General features: G+C 42.4%; 2 protein-coding genes across 2 annotated transcripts; both read right to left on the reverse strand.

Moving 5' to 3' along the window:
- cfap161 (cilia and flagella associated protein 161) lies at nucleotides 1-5,485 on the reverse strand (the record flags this gene model as incomplete). The annotated part of the gene is made up of 8 exons (XM_079502300.1): nucleotides 1-235; nucleotides 317-390; nucleotides 731-853; nucleotides 1,091-1,126; nucleotides 1,403-1,484; nucleotides 4,406-4,623; nucleotides 4,812-4,901; nucleotides 5,414-5,485. The coding sequence occupies 8 exons, from the start codon at nucleotides 5,483-5,485 to the stop codon at nucleotides 49-51; spliced, it is 882 nt and encodes a 293-aa protein (XP_079358426.1). The 3' UTR covers nucleotides 1-48.
- Nucleotides 5,486-7,115: 1,630 nt separating this feature from the next.
- Nucleotides 7,116-20,713, reverse strand: cers3b (ceramide synthase 3b). The gene is made up of 11 exons (XM_079501737.1): nucleotides 20,573-20,713; nucleotides 19,875-20,048; nucleotides 11,942-12,059; nucleotides 10,963-11,081; nucleotides 10,798-10,855; nucleotides 10,105-10,155; nucleotides 9,909-10,001; nucleotides 9,520-9,648; nucleotides 8,087-8,193; nucleotides 7,613-7,766; nucleotides 7,116-7,461 (listed from the first exon to the last, which is right to left on the reverse strand). Exons 2-11 carry the CDS (start codon nucleotides 20,045-20,047, stop codon nucleotides 7,297-7,299), a joined length of 1,167 nt encoding a protein of 388 aa, XP_079357863.1. The 5' UTR covers nucleotide 20,048; nucleotides 20,573-20,713; the 3' UTR covers nucleotides 7,116-7,296.
- Nucleotides 20,714-22,172: the final 1,459 nt, after the last annotated feature.

A 22,172-nucleotide genomic window follows, 5' to 3' on the forward strand; every position in this document is an offset into this window, starting at 1 on the left:
ACTCTGCCATGTTTGCACAGGCATTAGTGTGGAATGGATCCCACAGGCTTACATGCTAGGTTCTGTGAGTGGGAGCTCTTCAGCTTTGTCTGACGTTTGTGGACGGTCAAGAAGCAAAAGCCCCTCGCCTGCAGGGTCACATGTTGATACCATCCAGTGGTTGTTGTCCTGTTCGGCTCTGTGGGAGTCCAGGAAAGTGTGGGCTGTCACCTCGTACTCGTTGCCATACGTGGTCCTGCAGAAAGAACTGTCAGCTGCAGCACTACTCTGCTGGTTTTTTTTTTAGGTTATTTTAAATCGAAAAAGGATAAATTACCATAGCTTCTGGTCATTGAGAACAGCAAGAGCCTGGTTTGTCTTGCAATGCATGATCAGTACTTTGGCATTCGCCTGTAGGGATACAAAGAGGGAGTTACAAAATATGTGTTAAAATAATATACTGGTGTTTAATTGCTATGCATTGTACGCTATCTCTGAATAATAGCAAATAGTAATGGGTATATGTCCTTGACCCCCTCCAAAACACAACATTCCAAGACTATAAAGCACTTATCTAGGTTTACTTTTGTGAATAATAAAACATTAAAATATGATGACATTATTTTATTTATGACCTAAATGGGTTAGGGTTAGACGTATATCTGTATCGTATGTTATGTACATACACTTTTTGTGACATAATGATTGGAGAGTAGAGAAAAGATGTGACAAGTGAGAGAATCGGACTTACAGGGACGGGCAGACCCTCATATTCAAGCCTCTCCTGGGGGTCAAAGTGCACAATCTTCCACCATGAAATGAAAGAACTATCCTCATCCAAACTCACTTCCTGGAGACGAGACACCTTAGCACACTTTGAATCAGATCACAGTATTTAGGTTTGACTGCTACATAAATGCTCCTAAAGCGATAAATAAGTAGGGAGGTAAAATACATTGGCATTAATACATTGAATTGTAATTATTTAAAGAGGTTTGTGGTCAACTATTGCTATCCACAAACCCAACATATATGTTGTCCATGTGATGATAATTACAAAATAAATCCGTAAGAAAATAATTAAAATGTATTATTAAATGTATTCATTCACCTTCTGAAAGGTCCGGTGGTCACTGGTCAGATACAGCTGAAGAACGAGGGGAAACAATTTTACCACCACACAGTGTTTTATTTATGAATCCCTGTGGATAAATGTCTCTTCTTGACCCATCATCAGGAACCAGCTCCATCTCTGATGGTCAAGAGCACTGGCAGGAGTATATATGTCCCTAACCCTGATGACTGAGAATGTGATCTATTTAGGTACTGTTCTGTTATAGCCTAGTTAATGATGTGCAAATTCCAGTGCCTCATATTTAGAAGTCCATGATGAGTGTGTTTACTATGTACTGAGGTGACTCACCCCTCCAGCAAAGCCACTGGTTGTTTTCAGAGCAAAGCTTTGCTCAAAATGTAGAGTTGATCCCTCCGGACCGCCATCTACACTGAACACAGAGAAGCACTGTTACACATATATATTAACGTGTGCTGTGAATGCAAAGTTAAAGGGATATTTCACTTCACAAAAAAGAAAAAAAAAAATTTTTATCATCTACTCAGGCTTATGTGAACACCCCAGACAGTTTTTACATTGCATGATTCAGTATTTCGATATTTGATATTAATTTTAGATGCCCCGCCCCCTTCCTATACAAACCCATTGTAACTTCAAACTCCATTTTAACCACTAGACCTGTACGTGCCCGTCGGCCACCAGCCTACTTGGGAACGATGCAACTTGGGAACCTAATAATACCCGTTGTCATAGCACCCGTTTTAACTATCTGTCTGTCCCTTTTGTGCCCATACTGTATATGGAGATCTAGTATGTTGTCATACCACCCATTTTAACTGTCTGTCTGTGTCCCACATGGAGATCTCTGTATCTGTCTGTCTGCCTGTGTCTGAGTGCATACTGACTGAGAAAACTGGACTGGTTAAGTAGTGAGGTTGACATGGCAATCAATTGGCTGAGGCAGAGGCTGGAAATTGCACAGGTGAGGGGATTTAGGCTCATTAGGTCCACTGGCAGAGCCTGACCAGAGCCTTTTGTGGCAGTTCTGGAGAACCGTGGGTCCGACCGACTCGATACCGGGCACTGCACTCCCTGCGGGGGTGTGGAACACGTGTGTCGGTGGGGCAAACTGTTCTCGAGTTACGACACACAGCGCATTTTTAGTAGGACTAGACCTGGCTGTACGTGCCCGTCGGCCACTGGCCTACTTGAGAGCGATGCAACTTGAGAACCTAATAATACCCGTTGTCAACTTGTCATAGCACCTGTTTTAACTATCTGTCTGTGTCCCTTTTGTGCCTGGAGATATCTGTAGTATGCAATACCTGTTGTCATAGCACCCGTTTTAACTATCTGTCTGTGTCCCTTTTGTGCCTGGAGATATCTGTAGTATGCAATACCTGTTGTCATAAAAACCCGTTTTAACTATCTGTCTGTGTCCCACATGGAGATATCTGTATCTGCCTGTCATGGAGATCTCTGTATCTGTCTGTCTGCCTGTGTCTAAAGAGTGCAAACTGACTGTGAAAAGTGGAGTGGTTAAGTAATCAATTTGCAGGCAGAGCCTGACCAGAGCCTTTATGGTGGTTCTGGACAACTGTGGGTCCGACCGACTCGATACCGGGCTGCACTGCGGGGGTGTCGAATATGAAGTCGGTGGGGCAAACGGTTCTTGAGTTACGTGCATTACAACCGTACACACACACACACGCACGCACGCATGCAGACACACAGAGACGTGGCACATTTATAGTAGGATGATAGATTCATCGAAAACACCCAACCTTTTTTCTGGTGACTGATATTGTCCTTCTAATATGTGAGCGGTCCATGTTTTTGAGTGGTGTAAACCACTCCTACAACTGGCTTTGTTAGTCTGTCTGTCTGTCTGTCTGTCTGTGCGCAAAAAATGAGCATGGTTGCTGGTGTTCAACCGCCCCAAGTTCTCCCACACAACCATCCTTCTCCGTTCTCTACACTGGCTCCCCGTAGCGGCCCGCATCCAGTTCAAAACCCTGGTGTTAGCCTATAGGGCAGTGAAAGGAACAGCTCCTTCCTACCTCCGGGCTATGGTCGATGCCTACACCCCTGCCCGACCACTTCGGTCTGCCACCTCGGGGCGACTGATTGCCTCGTCACTCAAGGGTCCTTCTGGCCGATCCACACGGTCACGACTCTTTTCTGTTCTGGCCCCACAGTGGTGGAATGAACTCCCCACTGATGTTAGGACAGCAGAGTCACTGCCCATATTTCGCCGCAGGTTGAAAACCCACCTCTTCAGGAAACACTACCCTTCCTCTCTGCCTGACCTACTTGTTGTTAACTAGTTGTACGAACGCTTGTTTTCTATTGTTGTATTGTTTATTGGATCTTGTTTAGTCGATACACTTAATTGTTTTAGCTCATGCTCATTTGATTTAGCTATTTTGCCTCATCTGTTTAAGGAAATAGGTAGCTGATATATTGCACTTTTACCTTAGCGCTAGGTATACTCTTGGTTGCTTGTTTTTGCAGAAAATGCACTAAAGACTTCTGGTGATTAGTAGTTTTTGTTCCCTACCTATGTTGAATACACTTATTGTAAGTCGCTTTGGATAAAAGCGTCTGCTAAATGACTGTAATGTAATGTAATGTAATGTTGCTACGGTCACCCAGTTCACCCGGGTGTGATTTCATTACGTCAGACATTACGTCAGATTAGAGCTGATCAGGCTATATAATACCTTACACCACTCAGTTCACACGGGTGTGATTTTTACTGTTTATATTTATTTAGTCTCAAGACAAAAAAGTCTAAAATAATTATTACAAATAAATGCAAACAGTCAATGAAAAAGCACTGCCTCACGCATTAGAAGGACAATATCAACCTAAAAACTGTCTGGGGGGCCTGAGCCATGGCTCAGTGGTCCATGCAGGCATGCACCCTGGCTGGCAGCCCAGTCTGGCAGTGTGCCGCGGGCTCGGCTCCCGTTCCCGACGGCCTACATGCGTGTCACCCCCCCCATCTCTCTCCCCATTTTCTGTCAGCCTACTATCTATCCCTCTATCAATATAAAATAAAGGCGAAAGCCACAAAAACAAACGGAAGGAAAAGAAAATGCCTGGGGTGTTCACATAAGCCTGAGTAGACGATAAAATATATATATATTTTTAAAGTGAAATATCCTTTTAAAGTGATGGTTACCATATACACACATTCAGTAGCCTATATACTTCACTAGATAAGCAAGTAAATATTAAGTGGAAAGCCCAAACACTACAATCTACAATCTTCATGAGGTCAGGTGCCTCTGTGTAAGCATATTACTGCGTGCGTGTGTGTGTGTGTGTGTGTGTGTGTGTGTGTACCTGGTGATAATGAAGGCAGTACGTGTGCAGGGCTGTACACTTCTTCCCGCAGTGAGTCCACACGGAGCTTGAATGAGAGGATTATGAGCCTTTGACAAGTTATTGATGTCTGCATTGATACTGATTGCACTGCGCTCCCTACTTGGTCCTCCTGTATTCACCAGCATCACAACATCCCCAATGTGCAACCCACCGTCCTTTGAAGCAGACAGATTCACCTGCAGCACAAGGACACGACAGGGATACTGTCACCAGTGCAATTATGTAATAAATAATATAATAATTATATTTTTTGCATGGCATGGATGACTTTATTATCTAAATATTGGAAATACTGTATGAAAGCTCTTGACTGAGGAGTGGACTAAATACTAATAAGTCTAAATAGGTATTGGCCAGACTTTACCTGTCTGAGAATGTTCTGTTTGAGGAAGTCTATTTTCTGCACTGTGAGCTCTCCCCTGGCTTTCTTCTGCAAAAACTCTTTCAATGAATCCTGCATAAGATAAAAAATGTTACAAGTATGTTTACATAGGATTCTGCTTTGGCATGCTGCAGACACAGTGGCAGCCCAATATACTGTACAGTAGCAAGTTTCTCAGAGTGGGGTCCAGGGACCCCCAGGAGGCTCCTTGAGAGGGTTCCAGCAGGTCTCCAGCTAAATTGTTACAAAAATAATCTATTTAACCACTTTAACACTATTTTATCTACTTATTGGGCTATTCCATGTAGATGCTCACATCATGCTGCATTATGACGTGTTGTGAGCTATAGGCCTATATATATTTTTAAATCTAGATTAATCGTGAATTATTTCAAAAATGTTTAAACAAATCTTCTCTTATGGGACTCCTGCATGGTCCCTAGCTGCCTGGCACAAAATATTTTCGTCTATCAAACAATTAAATCTATGAAAAGGTTTAACTTGCAGTTGTAGCACAATTTAAAACATTTCTGAAAATGTGAAAAACGTTGAAGACGTTAGCCTAGTCTGAATTCTTAACAAACCTCTTCCAAGTGTAGGTCTTCGTTCCAGTTCCCGAGGCGCACCTTATGGTGGTAGGTTCTGGTATAAGTCATATCGGATATCAGATAATATGTAATACTAAAACAAAATTATGGTAGCTTTACTTATAGTGTTGCTTTTACCACACACGCATAGTTTGTGTAATCGTATCTATGGTAACACTAATGAATGCTAGCTTGATCCTCATGGAGAAATGAGGTTTCCGCTGATGATCACTAGAGGGCGTTCTAGTCGAGGCCAGTGCTGGAAGTGTTGAATCAGTATTCAGACTGAGGTCAGGTGGCGACACCCAGAGGTCCATGAGGGTTTTACACGAGGTCCCAGCTAGGTCCCAACCTATATTTTAGGCGAGTGGGTAACATTTGAGCCACGGCACGGACCTCTCCATTCAATGAGATTTAGCCACTCAGACCCAAAACTTCGAATATTTTGTTATCGTCAGATACGATTTTATTGATGTGGTACATTAGGATAGATAACAGGCAAACATTAATCAAAATAACAATTATTCTACATTCTCTAATTGTGTAGACTTCTTGTAAATTGAGTAATGTAGATGTTTAAAGGACCACTTCTCCACTTTTCAACCTATCTTCATATAATAGGTCCTCACTAATAATCATGATAAAATGGCATGATTTTTTTCTACTCAGTCTGTGTCTCATAGGAGGGCTGTGGGCATTTTAGAAACCGTCTTCCAGTGACATCATCATTAGGCAGATTGTTTTTTATTATCATAAATGAGAACGATAGCTTCCATTTTCGCATTGCAACTTTTCAGGACTAGTAAGCCTGCAGTTTCTATTAGCTTGTATTCCCCATCGATGATGTCACTGGAAGACGGTTTCTGAACTGCCCACAGACCTCCCATGGGACACAGACAGAGTAGAAAAGAATTGCGCCATTTTTTCATGATTATTTGTGAAAAGTGGTCCTTTAACAATAATGTAACTCTTGAGAGCATAAAATTAAACTCATATTACACTCTCAAGAGTTAAAAGATCTATAAGGGTCCATGTGGTTACCAACTGTTCATCATTTAGCTGGGGACCACCTGGAACTTGAAGAAAGGAAGAGGAGCAAGCACTCAGTTGAGTAGCCCAAAGAAATAGTGGCAGGTGCACGGTTCTAGTGGCAGGTGCACGGTTCTAGTGGCAGGTGCACGGTTCTAGTGGCACCGTGCACGGTTCTAGTGGCAGGTGCACGGTTCTAGTGGCAGGTGCACGGTTCAGGGCAGTTCATGTAAAAGAATACCAGCACTCACGTTATATCCAGTAGGATTCTTGTTTATTATTGAAATAATAAACAAGAAATCTACTGGATATAACGTGAGTGCTGGTATTCTTTTCCGTGACCACCTGGAACTCAATCAAGGACTGGTGGTCTGTTTTAGGCTATGGTCCCAACTCCCCAGCCAAAATGAGGTTTAATTTAATTTAATTCCATTAACTTGAAATTGACTATTCTAAAAATAGGGTATATTTTAATATCACCCACTCTTGATCAATTTATAAAATTATGATATACATTTTAAGGAATGCCTTTAGGAAGAGCATTGTGGGGTCTAGCAGCCAGACAATGTAAATATGTTTCTTAAATCTTATATAGTTATTCATATTAAATATATAAACAATTAAAATATAAACAAGTAAAAAATGTTTCCTAATGGCAAAGACGACCAAATATTCATATGTACGATTTATTGAAAAACCATGCAATTATGACTCAAACAACATCCTTCAAAGTTTATCTCAACATCATTCTGGTCAAGTGTCTTGGCTCCTCTGATGTCAGTGGGTAATTTAAGGTCAGCACTTGACTCTTGCCAACTGCTGGCATTTGGGTGTGTGGTTCTCAGACTTCATTAGTCTCTCAGTTTGTCTTTCGCTGTCTGTCCATTGGCACGACTTCTGACTCCATAGGCATTTTTGTCACTCAGCCCATTGTTGCGCTTCTCCAGGGCGTCGCTCTCATGTTCCTCCTCTTCACTCTCATCTTCCTCCTCGTCACTCCTCTCATCCCCTTCCAGCTACGAAACCGAGGCGAGACAAAAGAGAGACATGGACAAAATGTGAAGGAGTACGAAGAAGGAATGTTGAAAAGACATGTTGCTGGGACAATAAAAGACATGTGTAACGTATATTTTTGCTGCAAGAGTATGCACACAAACAACACAATACCTTGCCGCAGAAGGACTTATACAACATTTGTGCTATAAGAACAGCCCAGTAGAGGTGAAGAATTTGCAGCAAAAACAGCATGGCGTTGAAGAAGTAGTAGCCAAAGAAGGGAGGATAAAACTCCGGAGGATAAACCCATGTACAGTGAATCAACCTGGGGAAGATGACATTAAACAGACACATATTACCTTTATTTGCATAGTATTTTTTAATAACAGAGCTTTTGCAATAAAATATAAGGCAACACCATGCATAAAATAAAGTAAAGCAAGTCTAAATGAAATAAGATGTAGTGTATGCAGTGTAGAAGGGAGTACATTTACACTCTGCTCGTTGGAAATGAAAAGTCTTACTATTTACTTCATTAAGACGTCATGTAAAAAGAAAAGTGGGCTAAATGTATTGCAACTTGCAAGTATAGAAAGCTTCTACAATAGGTTTTTTATTAAATATTTTGTTGTTAATGTAACTCACCAGAAAGGCAAAATGACAAGTCTTGTCAGTATAAACAGGAGTGTGAACACCATGAAGATGACATTGGCAGACAACTTCCACTTGAGATAGAATAACATTTTTGAACCCTGTCGATGATGAGGGAAAAGTGGTTATTCCTTGATGTATACATTTTGAGGCATTTCACTTTAGCTTAGAGGAGAGAAGGACTTGCAAATCAGATCCTTGACCCAGATTTCCGCTCAAGACATGGGCACAAGGATTTCTTGAAAATGCAAAGACCACCCACACAGTTATCACAAGCACCAACCACCACCTTTACTGGAGTGGGTGTGTGTGGTCTAGCGTTCAACAAGCCCGGCTGCCCCCGAACAAAGTTATTTTATGCGGATATTAGTTGTAGGCAATGAATCCCCCCCACACATGTCTGTGTTTTGTCACTACTGTTCTACCGTACTGGCACATCTGCCAGTGCGGAGCCCCCAATGGGAAGACATTGCTCGTAGAGCATTCAACATTCCAAATCAACAGGCTCCGAGTCCGCCCCAGCCCATAGGAGCTGCTGGACTGCCCTCAATGCCTGGCTTCCCTCACCTGAACATGGCCAACATGTTCCCAAGTTACCTGTCTGACAGTTCATAAAATGTTTGCGGACCGGCTTGCATCATCATCATCATACAAAAACAAAGTTGACTGGCCTATGTCTTTTTCAGAAATAACTGGGAAGACTTTAGGTAAACATGCAGAGTGACGCATTACTTTACCTGGATTAAATCATCTTCTGATACTTGTCTTGAATGTTTTGACATGAAATAATAATCCCGTAGTGTTTTGTTTAATCAGTGCGAGCGTGACAAAATTCTTCTGCCTACACATGCGTCAAACATGACGTTTCATTCAGGACGTGGTCTACACCATGAAGAAGGACGAAGAAAAAACATAAAATGTAACAACATGTAGGTTCTGTAATGCAATTCCAATAGTCTTTAGCCCTATCCTCAACAACTATGGCACATTTGGCCACGCCGAACCTGTATGTGTGTCTCAAAAAGAACAGACTACAGCTTGTTGTCGTTATGCTGCTGCTCACTGAACACAGGTGAATGGTAAAGACACCAATGATTTGACAGCGATGTCACTCGTTATGCTACACAACACAGAAGTAACACAGACTCTAAGCCTCGCTGACGAATCCTTGGCATCTTCATTTTAGAGTCAACTTTTCAACCTTCTTGCGTACCGTTCTAACCACTAGGCCGCGGTAGTGAACAGTTACTCCCCCCGCACGCCACTCGAGCGCCCATGATGATGATGCCAGTATTGTCCCGAATATAAGGCGACTCAATGTCAAATAGTCAAGTCCCCGATTATAATACGACTCTTTTGTTTAAGGATATTTCCATTGGTCTTATATTCAGGCCAATAGGGTAAGTCACTGCGAAATTGGGCTTTACCTCCAGAAATATGTCCGCAGAGTCATGTGTTGCCATGACAAGGGTTCCAACGCGGATATAATTAGAAATCCAGGAGAAACCCAGCAGGGTCAGTGTGGCTAAATGGTGGAGAACCTGCTCCATGAAGTCCTATACACAGACAAACAAAAACACGCATGGAATCAGATGATATGTATGTACTGTACATTATTTGAACGAGTGACATTGAGGGATTCATTACTTTCTGCTTAAAATATTGGTCAATGAATGAGTATATGAAACCTGTATTTCATATACTGTATTTGAATCGGACCCAGGAAACCAAATAATGCAAATAATTTGAGTGCTTTAAAATTAAACTCTTTCATTGTTGTCTCTGTTTGAGATACATACAGTAACAGTGCACTGACCTTCCGTTTCACATCACATGTGAGGCTTAGGAGCAGAGAGAGATAGAAGCCCATTTCGATGAGGTAATACCAGTACTGAGATGGCAGCATAGACTACATGACAACACAGACATATAGAGAGACACACACGTCAGCACTAGATGAAATCACACTTGAAATACTGTGCGACCTTTTTATGAGAGGAATTCAGTCTTACCTGTTTAGGGAAGCCTACCCAAACCTCCCTCAGATTATAAAACCAAGGCTTCTAAAAACACACACAGAAGAACAGTATGAGGGAGGTGATGATGAAACACATTTAAAAGCAGTGCTGAAAATCGACATGCTCATACATGTTAGAATGTACAGTGAGTACACTTCATCAACTGTCAGAGAAAGTGTGAGAAAACCCTGCAGTATGAGAGGGGGGGGGGGTAGAGAGTACACTCATTTTCATATGTGCAATGAAGTAGATGAAGAGTATCACCCCAAAGTATTCTAGAGCAGTGGTTCTTAAACTTTTTCGACTCAGAGCACCCTTGTAAATAACTTTTTCATCCACGGCAGCCCTAAATTACACTGATAATTTTTAGAATCTTATCCAATCTTTCCCCCCTAAGATACAGTATGTCACAGAGGACAACTTTAGAGAATGTCAGTTTCCATTAAAGGGCAGACCGAAAATAACTTCATACTTGATATTTAACCAATTGAACCCCAGGATATTCCTATTCTGGGGAGGAACGTTCTCCAATACTAGCCACAAAAAAAAGTCACAAAAAAGAACTGAAGTAGAGTGCAACTCAGGTCTAACTAAGTGATTTGAGAAACCCTGTTTCTCAAATACACCTTGGTATTTTAGCGTTGATGAGGAAGTAAAACATTCAGTACTAGTGGCAGTGATACTCACATCATAGACAGCTAAGATTCCCCCGATGAATGCAAAAAAGTAGAATGCACATCTCCAACTGTGAACAGGCAGACACAATGTGGGCACACAGCAACAGATGCTCACACTAATGTACAGCACACATGCATATAATTATGCACAAACAAACATGCACAACATGCTGACCTGGCTTCACGGAACTTTTTGCGGAGGCCTGGTCGCCCCTGGTTCCTCCTTCGCCTAAACCATATTTGAACTTTTCTTTCTGACCAGCTGGTCTTCTTACAGAGAGAACTCACATCAGCCTGAGACACAAGAAGTGAAGGGATTTACTGGTACCTGCCAGGCTGGCCACATTGTTTCCACCTACCATTACATGGCTGTATTGCCCTGAAACAGCACTTCACTAGAAGATATAGTGGCAGTGGCATATCCTAATGTTGCATGATCAGAGATTTCTGCCGGATTGGAGGAAATCGGCATCCATCAACGTCCCAATATGAGAAGAGTACAACGGCAAAGTATTCTTGGCTTCTGAATGAAGTGTCTGTTGCTGGGAGTCTGGTGCAACGCACAGGTCCTGGCGGTACTCCTGGTGAGAGCAGGAGTGGACCTGGTGAGACGTAGGAGGGGCCCGGACAGGAGGCAACCCACAGAGCCTAGTCCCTCCACATACCAGAATTGTACCTCTCAGTCCCGGCACAGTAGTTCCGGAGTGGTTCCAACGGATTGTGCGGCCCCGTCTTTCCCTAGTGGGTCTGATCGAGGGTAGCTACTGGGTAAGTAGTCGGGACGTAAGTCGGGACTTGATCACCCCGGCTGGGTCACCCGAGTGAGGGGTATGATGTTCGAGAGACCCGAAACCCCGATGACCTTGGGATACATCACTGAGGATATGTCCCAGTTGCATCCAGGCGATGTATTTTCGTTCTGAGGCACTTACTGGATGCCACTACTAACAAACTTTTACATTACTATGATTGCCTTTTTGTACTGCATTGGATTGATGCCAACAGATTCATTTCGTTGTACACTTGTGTGTCCAATGACAAAATAAAATTCATCCATCCATCCATGCATCCATCCATCCATCCATGATCCATGCATCCAACTGAATGTCCAGTTTAGAGGGCTTAACAGTGGTAGAATAAAGTGGTTAACATACTTGTGACGGGGCTCGTGTCTGGTGGTGGAAGTATTGTTCTAGGACGTGGTTGGGCTCAGCTGGGAGACGCACTGCATCCCGGATTCCCAAAACATTAGCCAGAAGATCGCCCACATACCTAGAACATCCAACAGAAGAGGGGTGAGAATTAAACTCATTTAGACCTGTGATTTTCAAGGAGTCCGAGTATGATATGCATTAGGGCACAGACCCACATTTGATATAATTTCTTAACTCTGAGACCTGACACGGTTAGGCTTAGATATGGCCTCTTCATTCCCCGACCTTTAATGACCCCGGGGCAGCCGAGTGGTCTTGCTGAGCAACACACTCTGCTGAAGCGGAGACACAAGAGGGGCAGGCGACAAAGGAGATGTTGGAAAGGCAGTCGACCTGCCGTTGCTATCTCTGCTCCCTGATGCTGCAACAACTTCCTCTTGCTCAATGACTTGCTACTGGAAATAGCCTTGTGCAAGAGCTTCTCCCATTTAGTTCCTCTTGGTGACCTTTGACCTGACTGCAGCGAAGTTGCAGGGAGCGATATTGAACATTGCTGTATTTAGCTGTAAATCTAGTAAATCTAGTAAAATAAACAGAGAATTCTGTCAGGTCTTAGCATTATCGATTGCTCGGTCACATTATCTTAAGGTAGCCCATTGCATGGCAATGAAAAGATGGATATTTTCCAGATTTAAAATCTAACCAAAACTTCTGGCAGGCACGTCTTTTGGTTAAATTATTGTCTGGGGATATTTTCTCTATGACCGTGCAGGACGCAGCAATTGAGAAATATTGACCGATTTAACATTCAATCAAGAATTCTTGGCAAGCCCGTATCTTGGTTGAATGTCCAACACTTTTATTCAGTGTTGAATACGAGACTAAGGTCACTGGCGAATTAGCGACGCGATGCGAATAAGCGATCCGAAAATGCGAAATATTTGCCTGGCGAATTTATTCGCGTTTGCCTATACAGTGTACACATCTAAATGCGACGCGTATTGTGCGATTATATTCGCCGCCCCTCCACTCCAGTCTCCTCTCCTCTCCTCTCCTCTCCTGCGTTGTCATAATTGGTATCCTTTCTTTCATACCCTGAAGAGAAGGCACTCAGGTGCCGAAACGTTGGTCTTTAATAGAAGTTTTTTGTATCGTGATTCGTGACTACGAGCTGTGCTGCGTGCAACCTCTCCTTCCTTTACAAGTTTGTCTCCCGTCCCGTGGTCAGCACCTCCTCACTATTGGTGTGCAGCGTGCGCGAATACCTATTTTGTTTATTGGTATATCCTACTATCCTTTCCAGTTTCCACCACTTCTTGTCTTCTTCACTACCGTGATGTGGTCCAGAGTCATTTGGGATCGACGGCCGGTCGGCTGCTCACCCGTGCCGTCGATAAAATTATAAATAGGGGGATGTCAGCCAATTTGGGCCACGTTTTGGTAATTAGCCTGGGAAACTGAGAAAAAGCAATGCATGACACTAAATTGGGTTTATATGATTATAATTGACTGTTTAATATGTTTAAAGGACAACTTTAGTGTTTTTCAACCAAGGTTCATGTTTTAGGTTGTTATTAGAGAAAGTAAAAGATGAGTGTTAATTTTTCTTCATTTGCTGCTTTCTTTCGTTTTAGGGATTTTAGCGGTTTTTGACACAGGGGCGGGGGCATTCGAGCATGGGGCTAAATATGTATTTTTTTACAAAACTTTAGAGCGATTTATTTTTTTATTATTTACTATAGTCCTACTAAACCCCAAGAAATTACATCTGGCCACAAAAGATCACGAGATCTACTGAATGTGTCAAACTGCATATTGAGCCTATAACACACAGTGTGGCTTCCCCCCAGTAGGCTACCTTCACATTCAGTAGATCCTGTGATCTTCTGTGGCCAGATGTAATTTCCTGGGGTATATTAGGACTATAGTAAATAATAAAATAATAAATCGCCATAATATTTTGTAAAGAAATACATATTTAGCCCCATGCTCGAATGCCCCCGCCCCCCTGTCAAAAGCCGCTAAAATCCCTAAAACGAAAGAAAGCAGCAAATGAAGAAAAATTAACACTCATCTTATGCTTTCTCTAATAACAACCTAAAACATGAACCTTGGTTGAAAAAAACTAAAGTTGTCCTTTAAGTTAAATGTATTTAACATTTAACATAAATGTATTTAATTATAATAGTTTAGTCCCTACAGCTTCTGAAACAAGCGGTCACATATTTTTAAGATGTAGCATTTTCATGTAAAATAAGCCACCTGATCAGCTTGATCAGCTAAGATGGGCCACCGTTTTTTTTAGCCTATTAGCTCCTTGCTTTTCAAAGTTGAACAGCCAATGGATGCACATGATTCTCGCTACAAGTGTACTTGACATAAAACAGTCTATGGTTGTTATGGCGGGACTCATATATGACTACTCAGGGTAAATGCCAGGTGAAAGCAATCTCAGTTGTCAATGATAAGGTTGACAAATCAATAAAAAAAAACAATGGTGGCCTTCATCACGTATAATGCTGATGATCACGTATACTGCTTAGCCGACTTATTTTTTTTATGTTCAGCTAAAATGGGCCACTCAAGCTGCAAATAAAAACAGTCATTTCTGATTTAAAATAAATCACACCCGTGTGAAGTGAGGGGCGCTCTTTTCATCGTACATTATCCATTTATTGTCAATGGGAATTTAGTCTTTGCTCAGACACATGACTTAAATTCTCCTTTCATTGTGAATGGCATTTAATGTTTGTGTTAGGACAAAAATCGACACTATAGCTGAATATAGGAGGGGCTACCCTCAATAATGTCATTAGCCCTACATTGTATTAATACAACCAGTAAGACGCCCTGAGGGCGAGAAGCGAGCGTGCATGCATCCGCCTGGGTGACAGCAGACTGCTGGGTGAGCGCTGGCGCTTTGGCATGGGGGGGATCAGATCAACATATGGAATGAATTCTGTACTGGCCATAAATGGAGCGTGTCTTTCTTGAGTGTACAGGGTTTGATGAGGTCAGATCAACATATGGAATTTCAGAACAGGTCAGCTCCATATATGGAGATCTACGGGTGGCAGCGGGGGCAGTGTCTTGAGCGTACAGGGTGTGATGAGGGCCCAAGTAGGGCCAGCCCTTACTTTTTGGGCCCATTGAGAACTTTTTGCTGGCTGCCGGGTGTGGCTGCACTAATAACTTACCCAGGGGGCAAAGGGGGTTGACCTGCATTTGTCATAACATACAAAGTTGTCCACCAGAAATAATATCTATGACCCACTAGGATCACAACCTATATGGACAACCTGGTCAATTGTTGGGCGAAAGTCCAATATGGCCGCCCCAATATTAGCCCCTATTAGTTATAATGGGGGGTGAATAGGGCAATTTTTTTAACAGAGATATTTCCACGAAACTTCACAGGTTGATCAATAATATGAATATGAACATTTTTTGCATTGAAAGTTTCCATGAAATCCAATATGGCCGCCACAGAAAATAGGTTTGGCTCGAACTTCTGAACCAGATGAGCTAGAAACGCAAACTTGGTATCTATTTAGGGGTTTCTGACCATGAGATACTCAATGGAATACCTATTCTTATTATTGGGTGTGTCTGGACCCTTATTGTGCATATTTACAAGATGGTGGCTACCCGAAGTAGTGCTTTTCCATGATTTCTACCATTACTAAATAGCTCGAACTAGTGCTGGTTGTCTAGGCTAGGACCCGCTGCAGTGGTGTCCGATCCGAACTTAAACCGGGATGTTTAACGACGCTAATTGGAATGGTGGTCTTCGTAAAGCTATGCAAGGTATTTGGGTTGTAAAGCCAGACACCTTGGTTCGTATGTGTTGACGTGTTCTTGATCTTGGATCTTGTGTCTTGAGTCTTGTCCTATGTGCTGTATCCTGAATCCTGCGTCTTGCTTGACTGCTGTAGATTCTGAGGATTTGGGATCGTTGGAGATACCATGTGCGTTGCTTGGTAACTGAGGTTTAGAAGCTGGGAGCCGCCTTTTATGTTGTGCAAGTCTAGTGTCACGATGATGTCACCACTGTGTATATCCATCTTTGGAGTTTCTACATTAATCTGATGTCAGCTCTGGATATCGCCATATATGGGACTATAGGTTATCCCATATATGGAGCTCTAAGTGAAAGCCTTAGCAACAACCATGATTGTTGACTGTTTTAGCAAACACAAGCAATTGGCTAAGATTCATGGCACAGAAGCGACATATTTTCTTGAGTTTGCATATTGTCAAAATGGCTGCAAACATGAGACATTACATTTCCTGTCAGATCCTATTACACAGGGGGCAAACCACGCCTTGTTTTGGATACCTCATTTGCCATAACGTCAAAGGTTGTCCACCAGAAATAATATCTATGACCCAATAGAATCACAACCTATATGGACACACCGGTCAATTTATTTGCTGGAAATCTAATATGGCCGCCACAATATTATCCCCCATTAGCCTAATGCGGGTGAATAGGACAACATTTTTAACTGAGGGATATTTCCACGAAACTTCACAGGTTGATCAATGATATGAATACAAACAGTTTTTGTATTGCAAGTTTCCATGATATCCAATATGGCCACCACAATACTAGCACCCAGAAATGGGTTTGGCTCTAAATTCTGAACCAGATGAGCTAGAAATACAAACTCATGGTTTCTTCTAACCACGAGAGATATATAAATATTTTAGCCATAATTTCCCTCTATTAAGTATATTATTGTTCTGGGGTGTTTCTTTGCAGAAAGACATCACTCTGGCTGTATTTTGGTTTTGTTCTGCTGTTTCTGTTGGCATTTCCTCTGTTTATGTTGACATTCATCCCTGGCAGGGACGTGCATTGCCAAGCGGGACATCCCTTCCTTCACTAAGTATGGATGGTCTCTCAGTGACGGGAATGCAGTCCCCTGTCCATCTACAGAGCCAGCCTGGCCTATGTCAATGAACAAGACAATGGCTGGGTTTCCCAAACAAGAAGAGGTGTAAGAAGTGGTTCTACACATGCTCAGTTGCTCCTCTAGGCCGCACACAGAAGCCTGTGAACATAGACATTTTGTGCATAGATGTGCCACGCAATGGTAGGCCTCAGGCCTGGTATAGGCCTCAGGCTTGAGGCCTGGTATGGTAGGCCTACCATTCTGAAATTTAATTTAATAATATTTGGACTGCTGGACAGCTGACAGTAGGCTCGCTTTACTCTTAGGCAAGCGGAGACAGTGCCCGCTTTTAAAAACACATCTATATGTCAAGTGTTTTTCCTAATTTCAGTTTTATATGTATGTGTGTATGGATGTATGTACACATGTATATGTATGTATGTATGTATGTATGTATGTATGTAGATATGCTTATATGGAGGTGTGATATATAAATAAAATTCATTCATTCATTAAATAAAAATGAATTTTTGGTCAACAAAAAACCATACCAAACCATACCAGGCAGGCCTGGTATGGTATGGTAGGCCTCAGGTCTACCATTCTGTATGTATGATGTATGTATGTATGTATGTATGTATGTATGTATGTATGTGTTCAAGTTTATTGGTCATTTAAAATAAACACACCTTATACAATGTATTCGGTTTTTTGTTGACCAAAAGGGAGTGTTGGCAGAAGCCTCAGCTTATAATGCCTGCCCTTTTAATATTCAAAAAAGCTATAAAGTATGAAAATACAACAGAAAAACAAAGAACAAACAAAAGCAAAACAAGACAAAACATAACAAACCTGTAAAAACTATTGCCCGTGTACGCAGTGGTTATTCCCAAGTGCGAGGAACTACAGGGCTGACAAGAGCCGTACAGCCTAGTACACCCTATTCTAGCCTATTCCAGCCTAGTACAGCCACAAATCCCCCCCTACAGGGCTGACAAGAGCCTAGTACAGCCTATTAGAGTCCAGTACAGCGTAGTACACCCTATTCTAGCCTTCTCCAGCCAGATCCAGCCTAGTATAGCCTAGTGCGTGCGTGCGTGCGTGTGAAGGCTAGAATAGGGTCTGTCTGTCTGTGTGTCACGCTTCCCGCGTTCGCGCGTCTTACTTGTGTAAAATCTATCTATCTATCTATCTATCTATCTATCTATCACTTCCTGCTTCTCAAGACAGATAGCCTACCAATAAAATTAAAAAAAATAAAGTGGTCAATGTTGGATTTAACTTTGACTACCAAATACAGTTCTGACTCTTCAAATGAACATCATTTTTCAATTAATTTAAGTTCTATGACACGGTTTTTCTCCCTGATCCACAGACCTCCTCCTCAGCTCTGATCAAGGTTGGGCACCCTAATCAAACTACTATTGTGACACTGCATTCCTTTAAATCCTGACATGGCCTTCATGAATCACTCATCATGTACTTAATTATCTGTTTTGAATCTCAGGTACGTTTCTATTGCATTGTTTTCTCTTCAACATAGAGTACAGTACCACACCTTAATGGACTGACACAAACTATTTAAGCTACGTTGACAAACTAGTTTAGCTTGTACAACTTAAGTACAAGTAACACTGTCCTCTGAATATGAAGTATACTGCACACCCATTCACCTTTGCAGCTAAGTGTCCCTTTCTCGGACTGCAACTGTACTTACTGTATAAGACCATTTTATTGAAATCCCAAACATGGAATATACTTGGACCATGCATTATGCCACATATAATGCCTGTCTCAGGATGGCCACCTGCCAGTATACAGTGGATAAGAAAGGACAATTGCTGATCTACAAGGTCACAACATGCCGTAATGTGTTGTGAGCTTGTAGATCGTCTTTTCCCCAAAAATAAGTTTTGATAAGTGACTTATTTTAAAATGTGTAGCGCAGTGGAATAGAGTAGACAATATATGACACGTCAAGAGTCTATTAGTACTGTAGGCTATACATTTGTGTTCTGGTAATATCATTGATCACTTGTTTTGCATGTCCGTGGCAAAAATAAAACATTAATGCAAATGTCGATCACATTCACAAGCTGGCATAGTGAAGTTATTGGTGGTGGCGGCAATACTAATAATGTTAGTCTGGATATATCAAATCCTGTGTTGAGGATCACACAAGAATAGCATGCACTTTATGAACAAAATAACACCCAAACCAGACAATTAATTAAAAGGTTTCATAATTACAGTCTGCTTGAGGTGTAATGCAGCTTTAAACGAAATAGCAGACAGTGGCACTGGTACATATCTGAACTCATCTTCTCCTCCTACAGTGCGTGTCAACCACATTAATCCCCATAGCCGACACTGGCATGGCCCTTCTCAGCTTCAATGATGTTTTTCATACCAATCGTTGCATAGAAGCATCATGGTTTTGTTATGCGTACACACCCATGGTACTGTGCCAAGAGAACTCACAAATCAAAACAAACGCACGCACGCACACGCAGTCAAGTTGTCTACCGATGTTAATTATCAATAAATGCAGACCAGCCTCTCCTCTGTTGCAGAAATATAAAGAAAGTTTGACCAACTCACCAATGCAAAGGCGGCTTGTGCATTCGCACATTCGCCACTGATGTGGAAGCTTCCATTGACTTCAATTGGTTTTTAAAAAAGGCGAATTATTCGCACGAATAAATCGCGTCGCTAATTCGCCAGTGTGTAATGACCTTAAGGATTCATTTATTTCTTATTTTCATACAGACCTTTGGGTCTGGTCTGATCTCATCACCGGACAAATTGGTGAGTGAAAGATTATGCATTATAAATGTAATTCAATGTGATCTTCCTCATCTGAGACAGTGTACAAATCGAACCAAATGGACCTGTATGGGCCCCACTTGGTTCCATGTGTACACCATTTGTTGGACCTGTACGTAAGTCTCAATATGGTTCCCAATCCCAACTATAAATCAAATTAAACCACAAATCAATGTGAGCACACACACACACACACACACGCTCCTCACCTCTCAAACAGGTATCTGGCGACGAGCAGACCCAGGGCACAGGGCAGAGCAGCATAGAGATGAGAAGGTTTCGCATAGACCAGTCCATCATGGTCCTCTAGATGAGACCAGGTAAGGTTACCTGGTAGCCATAGACGATCCCACCAGAACCACTCAGTGACTGACTCCAACATGCTGCCATCAAACATGGAACACAAAGAGAGGGTCTTCAATCTATCTTACCCTTTGAACCCATGAGGGATGTTGTTGATAGCAGAGGCCAGAGGGAGTACGCGTGTTAACATGCCTCACAGACACAGACAGTCGGTTTCTGTGTTTGTGGCGGTTGTAAAGCGGACTAGCCTATAAGTAACACACTAAACTTTGCTGCTATTAAACTTCCATGTGGACTGGAGCAGACGGAGGTTTAATTCGACTTATGCCGCCTGGGGTCCCTCTCTGTCGGCACGGAACTTGCATTTTCCCCGGGCACGGCAGGCAGGCATGCAGAATTCGGCACAACACCTAATTGTTATCATCACTGATCCCGTATCCACAGTTGTTTGGCATTTAATCAATTTCCAAAATCACTAAGCTTAAAAAAAATAAACATTATACATCACAGTTATGCAGTTTTGTTTTTCAGAAGAGCCTTTAACAAACTAGTAGCCAATACTTTTTCTCGTCAAGTCTGAAAAAAGATGTTAAAGAACACATACTGTATCGGGAGGTTGAAGATAAATCAGAAATGAGAGACGGTACTTTGTTGAAATGACTGGCGGTCACTGCAAACGTCAGTTGTTATGCTCTTGTGATTCGCCGGAGATCAGCAAGGATTGTGGGTATTGTAGTAGACTGTAGATAATCATGGAAGCGTGCTATATAGCGTCATGGCGGAACTTCTTTGCTACATTTACAAAGTTAACGTGTAGTCATGTACATAAACGTTCAGTTTTCAAACATAAAGTGCTGCTGCTCACCCCCGGGGCCACGGTGCACGGGCGGGTATTAGCAGCCGTGCAGTCCGTATTATTTAATAAAAAGCATTTTCATCCGATCGGTGGCAATTTTCTGAAAATGTTATAATGTATCAGGGTGCAATACACCTCCCAACCGATAGAGGAGCGTATTGAAAGCATACAAAAGAACTGAGAATGTGGCCGGCGGTCGGATACAAATGCTTTTAATTGAACAATACGGAATGCAGTGGTGCTAATTCCCACCCACGCAAAGTTCTAACATCCGTGGCACCGGGAGTGAGCACGTTATATTTGAAATCTGAACGTTTATGTACACGTTACATTTGTAAATGTAACAAGGCGCTCAAAACAGGGGAAGCCGCATCATGACTGTCATGATTATGACAGGGCTATATAAGCGTGCGACGGTGCGAACTTTACGAAACTGGTCAGGCTCCTACTTGGCCTCGCCCCCCGAACCCACCTCACCCCGGGCCCTGCCCACTTCGACAGGCTGGAATGGCTAAAGGGTCGACGACAGAGTACAGCATCTTGCAATGGGTCTGGTCCACAAGATTCGATACACCACCAAGATACCCATGTACCTGTCTAGATACTTAATGTTAATGAAGTCCACACCCACAACACCAGAGGGAGTGCAACGAACCATGTACAACCCAGATTCGGCAAAAACAAGGGACTAAATTCTTTTCGCTCCTATGCCACCAAAATGTGGAACGCCCTACCAACAGTCATTAAGACTTGTGAATCCCTTGACTCCTTCAAAACCGCTCTCAAAGGGCACCTACAGATGGCTGCAATTCGAAACGGCCCCCGTAAAATCTGAATCCCCCCCCACCGCCCCCCCCCCCTTTTTCCCTCACTGTATATTTTCCCTTTTTACCTCCATTATGATGAATTCCTGTTCTGTTCTTTGTCTATATAGAAGTGTCTATATTTGTACGAAATGTTTTGATGAATTGAACATGGTGGACCCTGTTGGAAACAAGTGTAATGCTTAATTGGGTCGTCCACTCACAGTTAACAGCCTTTGTATTGAGTTTGTGCTCGAAATGTACTGTAATTCTGCAAACTGTTAATAAATATTTCAATCAATCAATCAAACTCAGGGGCGCAGATAGCATTTTATAACGGGGGGGGGTAGATTTGGGGGTATTTGCGCGCGCAGGGGGGGATATCCCCTCCACTTTTGCGCTGAGGAGGGGGGGACATCCCCTCCACTTTTGAGCAAAATTACACAGATGTGTTATGTTTTCCACAGATTTCAAGGCAAAACACTGCTAACACAGACTCAGCAAAGCCAGCAATCCTTACCCGATTATTAAGTCTACTACAGATG

The sequence above is a fragment of the Electrona antarctica genome (assembly GCF_951216825.1).
Source record: "Electrona antarctica genome assembly, chromosome: 5".
NCBI lineage: Eukaryota > Metazoa > Chordata > Actinopteri > Myctophiformes > Myctophidae > Electrona > Electrona antarctica.

What these genes read in the sequence shown, in the direction of transcription:
- cers3b (XM_079501737.1), bottom strand. Translation starts at nt 20,047, where the DNA reads ATGTTGGAGTCAGTCACTGAGTGGTTCTGGTGGGATCGTCTATGGCTA. An exon ending in GGGTAGGCTTCCCTAAACAG is followed by an intron (nt 10,002 to 10,104) that starts GTAAGACTGAAT and finishes GTTGTCATGTAG; the next exon opens with TCTATGCTGCCATCTCAGTA. An exon ending in ATAAGTCCTTCTGCGGCAAG is followed by an intron (nt 7,462 to 7,612) that starts GTATTGTGTTGT and finishes TCGGTTTCGTAG; the next exon opens with CTGGAAGGGGATGAGAGGAG.